General features: G+C 46.1%; 1 protein-coding gene across 1 annotated transcript in view; it reads right to left on the minus strand.

Moving 5' to 3' along the window:
- The window catches only part of LOC311128497 (endoplasmic reticulum metallopeptidase 1-like), a 76,088-nt gene that overhangs the window by 3,308 nt on the left and 55,696 nt on the right, over positions 1 to 17,084 (minus strand). The window contains exons 10-14 of the mRNA XM_084160671.1: positions 5,756 to 5,930; positions 4,826 to 5,016; positions 4,511 to 4,663; positions 4,122 to 4,312; positions 459 to 577 (exon numbers count right to left, since the gene is read on the minus strand). Coding sequence (XP_084016797.1) covers positions 459 to 577; positions 4,122 to 4,312; positions 4,511 to 4,663; positions 4,826 to 5,016; positions 5,756 to 5,930 — 829 coding nt within the window. The remainder of the gene's footprint in view (positions 1 to 458; positions 578 to 4,121; positions 4,313 to 4,510; positions 4,664 to 4,825; positions 5,017 to 5,755; positions 5,931 to 17,084) is intronic.

Here is a 17,084-nt window from a genome sequence, read left to right on the forward strand (position 1 = left end):
GCCAAGCTTGTAGCGTCATACCCAAGAAGACTCGAGGCTGTAATCGCTGCCAAAGGTGCTTCAACAAAATACTGAGTAAAGGGTCTGAATACTTATGTAAAGTGATATTTCAGTTTCTTATTTTTTTAAATAAATTTGCAAAGATTTCTAAAAACCTGTTTTTGCTTAGTCATTATGGGGTATTGTGTGTAGATTGATGAGGAAAAACAAAACAATTTAATCAATTTTAAAATTAGGCTGTAACGTAACAAAATGTGGAAAAAGTCAAGGGGTCTGAATACTTTCCGAATGAACTGTAGGGTCAGGAGTTAATCCTGACCACATGAGGTGACAAACTATGGGATCTAGTCACACATGAGGGTAGTGCCATTTTTAAAAAATATTTGGAAAGTGCTGGGGGGGTATTGGATCTTATAGAAGGTATGTGCGGAGGATTAGAGGATAAAGGGACATCTCACCTTTGACTTCAAAAGTCATCTTAACTGTTCCCCATTTTGTCGTCTTGTCTTTAGAAAGGAGCTGAAACTCCACAGGAGACTTAGGAAAGACCTCAGGGGCCGGGAGGTACCAGTTGTCCCTGAAAACCAGAAAATTAATAACAAAAAATGTGTACAGCTTATTTATTTTAATTTTTTGCTGAACCAGTCAAAATTTGCCAGAAAGTGTTCCAACAAAATAAATATGGTATGTGCATAATACAGTAACATTTTAAACAGCTCATGTCTTTCTTTTTAAGTATATACAATACCAGTCAAAAGTTTGGACACACCTACTCATTCAAAGGTTTTTCTTTATTATCACTATTTTCTACATTGTAGAATAATAGTGAAGACATCAAAACTATGTAATAACACACATGGAATCATGTAGTAACCAAAAAAGTTAAACAAATCAAAATATATTTTATATTTGAGATTCTTCAAAGTAGCCACCCTTTGCCTTGATGACAGCTTTGCACACTCTTGGCATTCTCTCAACCAGCTTCATGAGGAATGCTTTTCCAACAGTCTTGAAGGAGTTCCCACATATGCTGAGCACTTGTTGGCTGCTTTTCCTTCACTCTGCGGTCCAACTCATCCCAAAACATCTCAATTCGGTTGAGGTTGGGTGATTGTGGAGGCCAGGTCATCTGATGAAGCACTCCATCACTCTCCTCCTTGGTCAAATAGCCCTTACACAGCCTGGAGGTGTGTTGGGTCATTGTCCTGTTGAAAAACAAATGATAGTCCCACTAAGCGCAAACCAGATGGGAAGGCGTATCGCTGCAGAATGCTGTGGTAGCCATGCTGGTTAAGTGTGCCCTGAATTCTAAATAAATCACAGACAGTGTCACCAGTAAAACACCCCCACACCATCACACCCCCTCCTCCATGCTTCACGGTGGGAACCACACATGCGGAGATCATCCGTTAACCTACTCTGCGTCTCACAAAGACACGCCGATTGGAACCAAAAATCTCACATTTGGACTCATCAGACGAAAGGACAGATTTCCACCGGTCTAATGGCCATTGCTCATGTTTCTTGGCCCAAGCAAGTCTCTACTCCTTAGTGGTGTCCTTTAGTAGTGGTTTCTTTGCAGCAATTCGACCATGAAGGCCTGATGATTCACGCAGTCTCCTCTGAACAGTTGATGTTGAGATGTGTCTGTTACTTGAACTCTGTGAAGCATTTATTTGGGCTGCAATCTGAGGAGCAGTTAACTTTAATGAACTTATCCTCTGCAGCAGAGGTAACTCTGGGTCTTCCTTTCCTGTGGCGGTCCTCATGAGAGCCAGTTTCATCATAGTGCTTCATGGTTTTTGCAACTGCACTTGAAGAAATTTTCAAAGTTCTTGAAATGTTCCGGATTGACTGACCTTCATGCCTTAAAGTAATGATGGACTGTTGTTTCTCTTTGCTTATTTGAGCTGTTCTTGCCATAATATGGACTTGGTCTTTTACCAAATATCTTCTGTATACCACCCCTACCTTGTCACAACACAACTGATTGAATCAAATGCATTAAGAAGGAAATAAATTCCACAAGTTAACTTTTAACAAGGCACACCTGTTAATTGAAATGCATTCCAGGTGATTACCTCATGAAGCTAGTTGAGAGAATGCCAAGAGTGTGCAAAGCCGTCATCAAGGCAAAGGGTGGCTATTTGAAGAATCTCAAATATAAAATATATTTTGATTTGTTGAACACTTTTTTGGTTACTACATGATTCCATATGTGTTATTTCATAGTTTTGATGTCTTCACTATTAGTCTACAATGTAGGAAATAGTCAAATAAAGAAAAACCCTGTAATGAGTAGGTGTGTCCAAACTTTTGACTGGTACTGTATCTGTATACCACCAGGTTTAGGTTAAGTTTAGGTTTATTTGAACATCTTGGTACATATGCAGAAACATACATACAATCCGATGTAATACAATATAAAACACAAGTAAAAGATATGATCCGCCTAACTATATGGACAGTGCATCATCAAGTCATAAACAACAAATTGGCATACCACTAAATCCATCATCAGCAACATAACTAAACTCAGCAAAAAAAGAAATGTCCTCTCACTGTCAACTGCATTTATTTTCAGCAAACTTAACATGTATACATTTTTGTATGAACATAACAAGATTCAACAACTGAGACATAAACTGAACAAGTTCCACAGACGTGACTAACATAAATGGAATAATGTGTCCCTGAACAAAGGGGGGGGGTCAAAATCAAAAGTAACAGTCAGTATCTGGTGTGGCCACCAGCTGCATTAAGTACTGCAGTGCATCTCATTTTCATGGACTGCACCAGATTTGCCAGTTCTTGCTGTGAGATGTTACCCCACTCTTCCACCAAGGCACCTGCAAGTTCCCAGACATTTCTGGGGGGAATGGCCCTAGCCCTCACCCTCCGATCCAACAGGTCCCAGACGTGCTCAATGGGATTGCGATCCGGGCTCTTCGCTGGCCATGGCAGAACACTGACATTCCTGTCTTGCAGGAAATCAAGCACAGAACGAGCAGTATGGCTGGTGGCATTGTCATGCTAGAGGGTCATGTCAGGATGAGCCTGCAGGAAGGGTACCACATGAGGGAGGAAGATGTCTTCCCTGTAACGCACAGCATAGAGATTGCCTGCAATGACAACAAGCTCAGTCCAATGATGCTGTGACACACCGCCCCAGACCATGACGGACCCTCCACCTCCAAATCAATCCCGTTCCAGAGTACAGGCCTCGGTGTAACGCTCATTCCTTTGACGATAAATGTGAATCCGACCATCACCCCTGGTGAGACAAAACCGCGACTCATCAGTGAAGAGCACATTTTGCCAATCCTGTCTGGTCCAGCGACGGTGGGTTTGTGCCCATAGGCGACGTTGTTGCCGGTGATGTCTGGTGAGGACCTGCCTTACAACAGGCCTACAAGCAGCCTCTCTCAGCCTATTGCGGACAGTCTGAGCACTGATGGAGGGATTGTGCATTCCTGGTGTAACTCGGGCAGTTGTTGTTGCCATCCTGTACCTGTCCCGCAGGTGTGATGTTCGGATGTACCGATCCTGTGCAGGTGTTGTTACACGTGGTCTGCCACTGCGAGGACGATCAGCTGTCCATCCTGTCTCCCTGTAGCGCTGTCTTAGGCGTCTCACAGTATGAACATTGCAATTTATTGCCCTGGCCACATCTGCAGTCCTCATGCCTCCTTGCAGCATGCCTAAGGCACGTTCACGCAGATGAGCAGGGACCCTGGGCATCTTTCTTTTGGTGTCAGTAGAAAGGCCTCTTTAGTGTCCTAAGTTTTCATAACTGTGACCTTAATTGCCTACCGTCTGTAAGATGTTAGTGTCTTAACGACCGTTCCACAGGTGCATGTTCATTAATTGTTTATTGTTCATTGAACAAGCATGGGAAACAGTGTTTAAACCCTTTACAATGAAGATCTGTGAAGTTATTTGGATTTTTACTAATTATCTTTGAAAGACAGGGTCCTGAAAAAGGGACGTTTCTTTTTTTGCTGAGTTTATAAACAGAGCAGAGTAGTCAGGTCAGGTGGGACCACAGAGATACAATATAATACATAAAATATATTAGAATTATAATAAATATTCCATTTAATTCTGTGGGTGTGACTTACTTGACAGATTTGAACCAGGGGTAGCCACAGAAAGGCATGTCCTCCTGACAATTGGCCTTGATGGTATCATTGATCTCTGGTATGATAGGCGTGATGTGCTGCATGCCAGTGTAGTCTAAGCTGTTGATCCACAGACCTGAGTCTCTACTCTCCACCTGGCCATCCAGACCATGGAAGGTACGAGTGGTATGCTTTGGGGCGGGGGTGCAACGCATCCGATAATCGTTTATTCAATGTGTCAACATGTTTGCATCTATCCCTATCTAAAGCATTAATGAATAAAATGTAAATAATTATTTGTTATTAACTGACATGCCTGGATAAATAAGGTTAAATAAAAATCTGTCAGGTGTGTTTGTGTAAGCAGAAAGTGCCTCAGATGGTCTCACCTGGATGAAGACCCGTTTGGGGCGTGGGCCGGAGGGGTCTGCTGTGTAGGGGAAGAACAGACCACAGGATACAAGTAACAGAAACACAGTAAACACTGTTCCCAGACCTGACAACAGCCACTTAGTAGACCTGGCCAGGTAGATAAAGTGGAGCTGGGGGAGAGAAGAGAAGAGAGAAGAGAACAGAGCGAGAAAGAGAGGCTTAAAAGCACAGTGGTTTACCTGTCATCCCATTTAGGAGCACTAAGATACACTTGAAACAGGACAGTTTAGTTGTTTTATCTTATGCTAAAGAGGTACAGTAACTGTACTGACAAAGAAGGAGGAGAGGAAGAGTATGGTGAGGGTAACGAGGGTGGCCAGGACCACGTCAGGGTGGATCGCTGTGCCGCTGCGCCCCAGGATGGGCGTGAAGATCTCAAACACCACCCAGATCAGGAACATGAAGTGGACATATGGCAGAGCCAGACCCAGCTGGTAGAGCACATAGTACTTCACCGACACACCTGGAGATATACACAGGAGAGATACATTTACATTAACTAACCCTAACCCAGCTGGTAGAGCACAGAGTCATTCACAGATGCACCTGGACCAAAGCAGGACAGGAGGGACATATTAAGAGCCAGAATAATAACAATTCCTGCCATTCAATTTAAAAAAACAATCCTGGCGAGACACATCAATGTATCAGTATTGTTGCTGAGCTGTGAAAATGAACTGACAAAGACCTTCTGATTAAACATCACCCTTAATAATAACAATGGGAGCATTTAACAGTATCCAGTAGGGTTGGGCCAATATCATGATATGATGTGCAAGAAAGACTATATTCCATTTGAACTTTACAAATAAAAACTGTGTTGTTTTATCAGTTAGGCTGTATCGATATGTTGAAAATTAAGTCTAAATGAATTAACTAAGCCTTATTGTTTTGTTACACAAAGATTATTTAATGAGAATGTGACTATAATATTGTAAATACGTTTTTTAAAATGATTTAGTCATTAACGGTGCAAAACAATTATATTGGATATCGCGATATTTGGAGTAGCATATCGTAGAAGACGTTTCCCCAAATATCGCCCAACCCTAGTATCCAACACTAACCAGTAATAATTTATTTTTAATGAAAAGGAACTTCCTCATGGGAGACAAATTCAAATAAAAGTTATAAATATGTAACACAGAACCAGGTACAGTGTGGTACAATGTACAATGTTTTGACCACTCAAGTCTCTTTACCTCGGAGTTTGAACTTCCTGGCAAGGAGCAGCTTGGTGACCAGAGGGAATGCCACCATGAGCATGGGGACGTAGGCAGAGCAGATACCGTTAGCTGTTAGGTAGACCAGTGCACCACACCACAGCAGCAGGCTCACGTCAAAGTAGAGCTCCCCCAGTTCCAGACGACGCACACCCTGAAGGAGGAGGAACTAATACTAAGGAAGTATCGAGGTTTTGCTCGCCTGAGGTAGAGTATCTCATGATAAGCTGTAGACCACACTATTTACCAAGAGAGTTTTCATATATATTTTTCGTAGCTGTCTATTTACCACCAAAAACTTGATGCTGGCACTAAGATTGCACTTAATGAGCTGTATAAGGCCATAAGTAAACAGGAAAACGCTCATCTAGAGGCAGCGCTCCTAGTGGCCGGGGACTTTAATGCAGGGAAACTTACATCCGTTCTACCTAATTTCTACCAGCATGTTAAATGTGCAACCAGAAAAAAATTAAAATAAATAAAACTCTAGATCACCTTTACTCTCCCTCGCCCTCCATTTGGCAAATCCTGATTCCTGCCTATAAGCAAAAACTAAAGCAGGAAGCACCAGTGACTCAGTTAATAAGGAAGTGGTCAGATGACGCAGATGCTAAACTACAGGACTGTTTTGCTAGCACAGATTGGAATATGTTCCGGGATTCTTCCGATAGCATTGAGGAGTACACCACATCAGTCACTGGCTTCATCAATAACTGCATCGATGACGTCATCCCCACAGTGACCGTATGTACATACCCCAACCAGAAGCCATGGATTACAGGCAACATCCGCACTGAGCTAAAGGGTAGAGCTGCCGCTTTCTAACCCAGACGCTTATAAGAAATCCCGCTATGCCCTCTGACGAACCATCAAACAGGCAAAGAGTCAATACAGGACTAAGATTGAATCGTACTACACCGGCTCTGACGCTCGTCGGATGTGGCAGAGCTTGAAAACTATTACAGACTACAAAGGGAAGCACAGCCGCGATCTGCCCAGTGACACAAGCCTACCAGATGAGCTAAATCACTTCCATGCTCGCTTCGAGGCAAGCAACACTGAAGCATGCATGAGAGCATCAGCTGTTCTGGATGACTATGTGATCACGCTCTACGTAGCCGATGTGAGTAAGACTTTTAAGCAGGTCAACATTCACAAGGCCGCAGGGCCAGACAGATTACCAGGACGTGTACTCAGAGCATGCGCTGACCAACTGGCAAGTGTCTTCACTGACATTTTCAACATGTCCCTGACTGAGTCTGTAATACCAACATGTTTCAAGCAGTCCACCATAGTCCCTGTGCCCAAGAACACTAAGATAACCTGCCTAAATGACTACCGACACATAGCACTCACGTCTGTAGCCATGAAGTGCTTTGAAAGGCTGGTCATGGCACACATTTTTTTTTTTTTTTTTTTTTTTGTCATTTAGCAGACGCTCTTATCCAGAGCGACTTACAGTTAGTGATTACATATTTTTTTTATACTGGCCCCCCGTGGGAATCGAACCCACAACCCTGGCGTTGCAAACGCCATGCTCTATAAACTGAGCTACATCCCTGCCGGCCATTCCCTCCCCTACCCTAGACGACGCTGGGCCAATTGTGCGCCGCCCATGAGTCTCCCGGTCGCGGCCGGCTGCGACAGAGCCTGGATTCGAACCAGGATCTCTAGTGGCACAGTTAGCACTGCGATGCAGTGCCTTAGACCACTGCGCCACTCAGGAGTCATCAACACCATTATCCCAGAAACCCTATAGGGAGGAGGTCAGAGACCTGGCCGTGTGGTGCCAGGATAACAACCTCTCCCTCAACGTGATCAAGACAAAGGAGATGATTGTGGACTACAGGAACAAAAAGAGGACTGAGCACGCCCCCATTCTCATCGATCGGGCTGTAGTGGTACAGGTTGAGAGCTTCAAGTTCCTTGGTGTCCACATCACCAACAAACTATCATGGTCCAAACACACCAAGACAGTCGTGAAGAGGGCACGACAAAGCCTATTCCCCGTCAGGAGACTGTAAAGATTTGGCATGGGTCCTCAAAAAGTTCTACAGCTGCACCATCGAGAGCATCCTGACTGGTTGCATCACCGCCTGGTATGGCAACTGCTCGGCCTCCGACCGCAAGGCACTACAGAGGGTAGTGCGTATGGCCCAGTACATCACTGGGGCCAAGCTTCCTGCCATCCAGGACCTCTATACCAGGCGGTGTCAGAGGAAGGCCCTAAAAATGGTCAAAGACTCCAGCCACCCTAGTCATAGACTGTTCTCTCTGCTACCGCACGGCAAGCGGTACCGGAGCGCCAAGTCTAGGTCCAAAAGGCTTCTTAACAGCTTCTACCCCCAAGACATAAGACTCCTGAACAGCTAATCATGGCTACCCAGACTATTTGCATTGCCCACCCACCCCAACCCCCTCTTTTACACTGCTGCTACTCTGTTTATTATTTACGCATAGTCACTTTAACTCCCGCATGTACATATTACCTCAATATTACTCGACTAACCGGTGCCCCCGCACATTGACTCTGTACCGGTACCCCCTGTATATATCCTCCATTCTGTTATTTTATTTTACTGCTGCTCTTTAATTATTTGCTATTTTTTATTTATCTATCTTTTACTTAACACTTTTTTTTTTTCTTAAAAACTGCATTGTTGGTTAAGGGCTTGTAAGTAAGCATTTCACCTGTTGTATTCGGCGCATGTGGCAAATAACATTTTATTTTATTTTATTTGAACAGACAGACACACAGAGAGAGAGGGGTCAACAAGGGCATGGAATAACCCTTGATACAGGGTCACTGGTGACATTTACAGCAGGAGGAACCCATAGAGAGAAGGGTCAATAAAGGCCTGCTTTAAAGCTGTATCCAAATCCATGGAATATAGGGAACACAATATAGTAGCCATATCTAGGTAAACCAAAGTTCCAAAGGCTCGGCCTAATATAGTGTATAAGAGGTCATACAATAAGTTGTGGTGATTCCTATGTTGATGATGTAAAGATTATTTGCTGGTCTGTGGTGTGTAATGGGGAGCAACCAGACGCTGCACTTGACACATTTATGAAATTGCTTATTCCAGTTACTAATAAGTTGCACCCATTAAGAAAATGACTGTACAAACGGTTAAATCCCTGTGGATTGATGAGGAATTGAAAATGTGTATGGTTTAGAGGAATGAGGCAAAAGGAATGGCAAATAAGTCTGGCTGCATGACCGATTGGCAAACGTACTGCAAATTGAGAAATAATGTGACATAACTGAATTTAAAAAAAGAAGAAACTATACTATGAAACAAAGATAAATGATATAAAGAATTATAGTAAAAAGCTTTGGAGCACCTCAAATGAAATTTTGGGCAGAAAGGCAAACTCAGCTCCATTATTCATTGAATGAGATGGCTCATTCATCACAAAACCCACTGATATTGCCAACTACTTTAATTATTTTTTTAATCTGCAAAATTAGCAAACTTAGGCATGACATACCAGCAACAAATGCCGACACCACATCCAAGTATAACTGACCAAATTATGAAAGACAAGCATTGTAATTTTGATTTCCGAAAAGTGAGTGTGGAACAGGTGAATTTTTTGGTTGTTGTCTATCAACAATGATAAGCCACCTGGGTCTGACAACTTGGATGGATAATAGCGGAAGATATTGCCACTCCTATTTGCCATATCTTCAATCTAAGCCTATAATACAGTGTGTGCCCTCAGACCTGGAGGGAAGCAAAAGTCATTCCACTACCCAAGAATAGTAAAGCCCCCTTTACTGGCTCATATAGCCGACCAATCAGCCTGTTACCAACCCTTAGTACACTTTTGGAAAAAATTGTGTTTCACCAGATACAGTTGAAGTCGGAAGTTTACATACACTTAGGTTGGAGTCATTAAAACTTGTTTTTCAACCACTCCGCAAATTTCTTGTTAACAAACTATAGTTTTGGCAAGTCGGTTAGGACATCTACTTTGTGCATGACACAAGTCATTTTTCCAACAATTATTTACAGACAGATTATTTCACTTATAATTCACTGTATCACAATTCCAGTGGGTCAGAAGTTTACATACACTAAGTTGACTGTGCCTTTAAACAGCTTGGAAAATTCCAGAAAATGATGTCATGGCTTCAGAAGCTTCTGATAGGCTAATTGACATCATTTGAGTCAATTGGATGTGTACCTGTGGATGTATTTCAAGGCCTACCCTTCAAACTCAGTGCCTCTTTGCTTGACATCATGGGAAAATCCAAAGAAATCAGCCAAGACTTCAGAAAAAAAATTGTAGACCTCCTTTTGTCTGGTTCATCCTTGGGAGCAATTTCCAAATGCCTGAAGGTACCACGTTCATCTGTACAAACAATAGTACGCAAGTATAAACACCATGGGACCACGCAGCCGGCATACCGCTCAGGAAGGAGACGCATTCGGTCTCCTTGAGATGAACAACCTTTGGTGTGAAAAGTGCAAATCAATCCCAGAACAACAGCAAAGGACCTTGTGAAGATGGTGGAGGAAACAGGTACAAAAGTATCTATATCCACAGTAAAACAATACTTATATCGACATAACCTGAAAGGCCACTCAGCAAGGAAGAAGCCACTGCTCCAAAACCGCCATAAAAAAGCCAGACTACGGTTTGCAACTGCACATGGGGACAAAGATCGTACTTTTTGGAGAAATGTCCTCTGGTCTGATGAAACAAAAATAGAACTGTTTGGCCATAATGACCATCGTCATGTTTGGAGGAAAAAGGGGGTCGCTTACAAGCCGAAGAACACCATCCCAACCATGAAGCACGGGGGTGGCAGCATCATGCTGTGGGGGTGCTTTGCTGCAGGAGGGACTGGAGCACTTCACAAAATAGATGGCATCATGAGGAAGGAAAATTATGTGGATATATTGAAGCAACATCTCAAGACATTAGTCAGGAAGTTAAAGCTTGGTCGCAAATGGGTCTTTCAAATGGACAATGACCCCAAGCATACTTCTAAAGTTGTGGCAAAATGGCTTAAGGACAACAAAGTCAAGGTATTGGAGTGGCCATCACAAAGCCCTGACCTCAATCCTATAGAACATTTGTGGGCAGAACTGAAAAAGCGTGTGCGAGCAAGGAGGCCTACAAACCTGACTCAGTTACACCAGCTCTGTCAGGAGGAATGGGCCAAAATTCACCCAACTTATTGTCGGAAGCTTGTGGAAGGCTACCTGAAATGTTTGACCCAAGTTAAACTATTTAAAGGCAATGCTACCAAATACTAATTGAGTGTATGTAAACTTCTGACCCACTGGGAATGTGATGAAAGAAATAAAAGCTGAAATAAATTATTCTCTCTACTATTATTCTGACATTTCACATTCTTAAAATAAAGTGGTGATCCTAACTGACGTAAAACAGTGAATTTTTACTAGGATTAAATGTCAGGAATTGTGAAAAACTGAGTTTAAATGTATTTGGCTAAGGTGTATGTAGACTTCCGACTTCAACTGTATAATGCTATTTTACAGTAAACAAATTGACAACAGACTTTCAGCACGCTTATAGGGAAGGACATTCAACATGCATGGCACTTACACAAATTACTGATGATTGGCTGAGAGAAATTGATAATAAAAATATTGTGGGAGCTGTTTTGTTAGACTTCAGTGCTGCTTTTGACATTATCGATCATAGTCTGCTGCTGACAAAATTCTGTGTTATGGCTTTACACCCCCTTCTATATTGTGGATAAAGAGTTATCTGTCTAACAGAACACAGAGGGTGTTCTTTAATGGAAGCCTCTCCAACATAATCCAGGTAGAATCAGAAATTCCCTAGGGCAGCTGTCTAGGCCCCTTACTTTTTTCAATCTTTACTAATGACATGTCACTGGCCTTGAGTAAAGCCTGTGTGTATGTATGCGGATGACTCAACACTATACACGTCAGCTACTACAGTGAGTGAAATCATTGCAACACTTAACAAAGAGCTGCAGTCAGTTTCAGAATGTGTGGAAATAAATAAGTTAGTCCTAAATATTTCTAAAACTAAAAGCATAGTATTTGGGACAAATCATTCACTAAACCCTAAACCTCAACTAAATCTTGTAATGAATCATGTGGAAATTGAGCAAGTTGAGGAGACTAAACTGCTTAGAGTAACCCTGGATTGCAAACTGTCATGGTCAAAACATGTTGATGCAACAGTAGCTAAGATAGGGAGACGTCTGTCCATAATAAAGCGCTTCTCTGCCTTCTTAACAACACTATCAACAAGGCAGGTCCTACAGGCCCTAGTTTTGACGCAACTGGACTACTCTCATGGCTTAAAGTAGAGGAGAGATTGACTTCATCACTACTTGCTTTTGTAAGAAGTATTGACATGCTGAATGCACCGAGCTGTCTGTTTAAACTACTACTAGCACACAGCTCGGACACCCATGCATACCCCACAAGACATGCCACCAGAGGTCTCTTCACAAGTCCAGAACAGAGTATGGGAGGCGTACAGTACTACATAAAGCATTGGCTACATGGAACTCTATTCCACATCAGGTAACAGATGCAAGCAGTGGAATCACATTTAAAAAACAGATACAAATACACCTTATGGAACAGCGGGGGCTGTGATGTGATGCACAGACACACGCTTACACATACACATAAGACACACACTCTACACACATGTACAAATTGATTTTGTATTGTAGATATGTGGTAGTAGAGTAGTGGCCTGAGGGCATACACAATGCGTTGTGAAAAGTGTTATGAAATGTAATGTAATATAAAATGTTAAATTGTATATAACTGCCTTAATGTTGCTGGACCCCAGGAAGAGTAGCTTCTGCCTTGTCAGCAGCCAATGGGGATCCTTAATAAATACAAATACAAACCTACAGTACAGTACAGTCAGGGCTACCCTCAGAGGTTTTAGCTATCATTGTGGTAGCCTGGTACCAGATCTGTTTGTGCTTTGTGCTTTCTTGCCAACTCCTATGGTCATTTACACAAAAAGATCTGGGACCAAGTTATCACTGTGGTGCCTGGTCCTCTCTCTTTCCGTTTCCCACAGTCTCTCTATGGCAGTGTTATAGCATTCTGTCACAGAGTCCCTGTGTAAAGGCTTGGAGCTGCCCCATAGTGACTATGTATGAGATGTAGGATTGTGGCTGACCATGTTACAGTACTGCTACCTACCACTGAGCACTGGCATCATTCCAATATTCAGGCACTTAGAATACATGATCAGTACTTTGCTTCATTGTTAGTGGTATGGTAGTGTGTATATTAGAATACAGCGATTGTACACAACAGTGAAACAAAATTCACCCAGGACAATACCAGACTAACCCAAAGTGGTTAAACAGACTGTGCAGAGAGGTCAATAACAGAAACAGACGATGACTGTATAAACTTGGCTGGGCTGGGCATTAGCCTACAGTACTATTGACTTAAGTCTGTTGAAAGCAAAGCATACACGTGCTGTTTTAAACCTGCAGGGCTGAACTGAACGGTTTCAGGATAACTGCAGTTAAAAGCTTTTCAAAGCATCTGGTCTCTGGTGGGACTTTTTCAGCAGGGAATTATCTCCCGCTCTGTCATAGGACTGTATGCGTTTCTGACATTTCTGACCGACACGGCTCCACATTCTGATAATATCACTGCAGTACCGAGTGCATTAAGTTAAGGAATAACTACCGCTAGAGTACAATAGGGTTGGGCGATATCCAGATTTTCATACTGTAATGACCTGACTAGATCATAAAAGAGCAACTGTCCAGACAGAGGATTGAGTTTACGAATGGACGGTTTATTAAACCAACTTTACACAGGCTACTGTTTGGCCGTAGCCCACGCCAAATAAATGAAAGATAACCCACAAGCCAATCGTGACCTTCTCTTGTGAAGCCCAGACGTAAAGAGAGAGAACAAAGGCTAAACCTGGTCTTAACTTCCAATGCTCCATCCCCCTGCCCAACCCCCCTCCACGCCACTCCGCCAACCGCCAGGATGCCCGGCATCAGAACATTCCAGGCATTCCCGTGATTGGCAGATAGCAGGTTGATTGACATGTCGGACCCCGCGAACACTGGGTACTGGTAGGTACAACACAACCATCTACTAGCCTAACACATAACACACAGCTGTCTGTGCGGGTCGCTACACAGCCCCCCCACCACAAAGTCCCTCGTCCCCGAGGGAACAAACAAAGTCTCTGAAGCGACCCGGAGGTCTGCTTTGCCTGCGTGGCTGTGATGGCCGCAGAGTGCCCCTCTGGGAACCAGGGGATGAAGGCAAGGACATGGGGGACAAGGAAGCGGGAACGGGTAATACAGTCCGTGGCTCTGGGGAACCACGCGGTGACACAGGGGGAGTGGGCTGTCTGGAGCCTTGTCTGCTGCACCTGGGGGTGGGTGCTTGGAGAATGTCATTGCCAGAGAGGGGAATTGTGGGGGTTCCTGGGGTTTGGGGAGAAGAGGCCCCTCTATATGGGGCTAACCTGTCCCGGTGCAGTGTCACCTTTCTCCCCCTGGGAGGAAGCTGCACCCGGTAAACAACCTCCCCTACCCTCTCCAGGATACTGCAGGGTCCCACCCAGTGACTGTCCAACTTGGGGCATCTGCCTTTTTTCCTTAGCGGGCTGTAGACCCAGACCAGCTCCCCAGCCACAAAGTGCCTTCCCCGGGTGTGCACGTCATAGTTCCTCTTCTGCCTCACACCTGCATTCAGCAGCTGCTCTCTGGCGAAGGTGTGGGCTGTCTCCAGGCGGTCCTGGAGTCTCCGGGCATACTCCGGCCCCGGGGGAACATGAGGGCTATCCAGGGGCCGACCAAACGCCATCTCCGCAGGGGTACGGATCTCTCTCCCCAGCATGAGGAGGGCAGGCGTGCAGGAGGTGGAGTCTTGGACAGCGGAGCGGCATGCCATGAGGACCATAGGCAGGTGCTTGTCCCAGTCACGCTGGTGTTTGGAAGAGACGATGGCCAGCTGCTGTCCAAGCGTTTTGTTGAAGCGCTCCACAAGGCCATCACTTTGAGGATGGAGAGGAGTAGTGCGGGTCTTGTGCATACCCAGCCTCTCACACATGATGGCGAACACACGGGACTCAAAGTTTCTGCCTTGGTCGCTGTGGATGGACTCTGCAGCTCCAAACCTGCTGAACATCCCCGCTGTCAGGGCGTCGACGATGGTCTCTGCCTCCTGGTCAGGCAGAGCATAGGCCTCGGGCCATTTTGTGAAATAGTCCATGGCCGTGAGCACCCAGCGGTTTCCACTGTCTGTGGTGGGGAACGGCCCAACTACATCCACTCCCACCCTCTCCATGGGAGCCCCCACTGGGAACTGTTGGAGCTGAGCATGAGAGCGGCCTGGGGGGCCCTTTCTCGCTGTGCAGTTGTCACAGCGGCGGCAAAAGTCTTCCACATCCCTCTTGTGCTGCCCCCAGTAAAAGCCCTGACGGAGGCGGCGCAGTGTTTTTGTGACCCCAAAGTGTCCAGTCCCCACCCCCCCATGAGTACTCTGGAGCACAGCCTCCCGCAATGCTTTTGGGACCACCACCTGCCACCTCTCCTCCCCCGTAGCTGACTCCTTCCATGCCCCGCTGTAACACGCCATCAGCCAGCCGCAGTCGCTCAAACTTTGACCACAACCCTTTGGTCGCGAGTGAGAGCGCTGTCACCTCTTCCCATGGTGGCCTCACCTGCGCCTCTACCCACTGTAGCACTGGCTGTAGGTCTGTGTCCCGTCCCTGCTGCTGCCCCCATTCAGCCACGTCGACAGTCTGCAGCTCACAGCAGACAGGCCCGCTCGCCCGACACACTGTGGCACAGACCCCCTCCTCTGCACACAGCTCTCTCTCCCGTCCCTCTCTCCGTTCACAGTGGCGGCAGCCGTCTGCAGTACAGGGCCGACGGGACATGGCGTCGGCGTTGGAGTGGCGTGCCCCTGCCCTGTGCACCACCGTGAAGTCATACGGCTGAAGCTCCTCCAACCAGCGTGCCACCTGCCCCTCTGGCTCTCTGAAAGACATGAGCCACTGGAGAGCAGAGTGGTCAGTCCTTACAGTAAAGGGCAGACCACCCAGGTAGTACTTGAAGTGTTTGACGGAAGCCACAACAGCCAAGAGCTCCCGCCGGGTGACACAGTAGCGGCGCTCATGTTTGTCAAATGTTTTGCTGAAGTACGCCACCGCTCTCTCCCCCTCTGGCCCCACCTGGGCCAGCACCCCACCCATGCCCACATTGCTCGCGTCTGTGTCCAGGATAAAGGGCAATGTGAGGTCAGGGGGGGCGAGCACGGGGGCCTCGATCAGTGCACGTTTGAGGGTGTTGAACGCCTCCTCACACTCCACTGTCCAAGTGAAAGCCTTGTCCTTCGGCAGCAGGCGGTTCAGTGGAGCAGCAACGCTTGAGAAGCCCCGTACAAACCTCCTGTAGTACGAGGCCAGGCCCAGGAAGCTCTTTAGCTGACGCTGGTCGGTGGGGGTGGGCCAGTCTCTGACAGCCGCTACCTTGTCCTCCATGGTGCTGATCCCCTCCTTCCCCACTCGGTGGCCCAAGAAGGACACCTCTCTCCTCATGAAGTGGCACTTCTCGGGGTGGAGCTTCAGACCTGCGGCAGCCACCCTCTCCAGCACACACCGTAGCGCCCCCAGGGCTGACTGGAAGGAGCTGCCATGGGCCAGGATGTCATCGAGGTATACCAGACACTGCTGTCGGGGGATGCCATCCAGCACCCTGTCCATCAAACGCTCAAAAGTAGCTGGAGCGTTGCACAGGCCAAAGCACAGGACCTTGAACTGCCAGTGTCCTCTGTTAGTGGAGAACGCAGTTTTGGCTCTGGCCTCTGGGGAGAGGGGCACCTGCCAGTAGCCACTGCGGAGGTCTAGTGAGGAGAACCAGGAGGACCCCCTAACCAGGTCCAGCGACTCATCGATACGTGGTATGGGGTATGAGTCCTTCCTGGTTACCTCATTCAGCCGCCTGTAGTCCGCACAGAACCTCAGCTTGCCCCCCTTCTTCGGAACCATGACGACTGGCGCCGCCCAGGGGCTGTCTGAGGGCTCAATGAAGTCTGCCCGCTGCATCTCCAACACAGCCTTGTCTGCCGCCTCCTGGCGTGCCAGCGGGATACGGCGGGGACGCATCTTGATAGGTCGAGCATCACCTGTGTCGATCTCATGCTGCACCAGATGAGTCTGACCCACCTCTTCCTCACTCAGCGCAAAGCTGTCTCTGAATTCAAACAGCAACTGCCTCAACCGTTCCTGCTGCTCGGGGTCAAGACCAACACAGTTCCTCCCCCATATCTCCCTCACT

This window comes from Coregonus lavaretus, assembly GCF_964263955.1.
Source record: "Coregonus lavaretus genome assembly, chromosome: 4".
Taxonomy (NCBI): Eukaryota; Metazoa; Chordata; class Actinopteri; order Salmoniformes; family Salmonidae; genus Coregonus; species Coregonus lavaretus.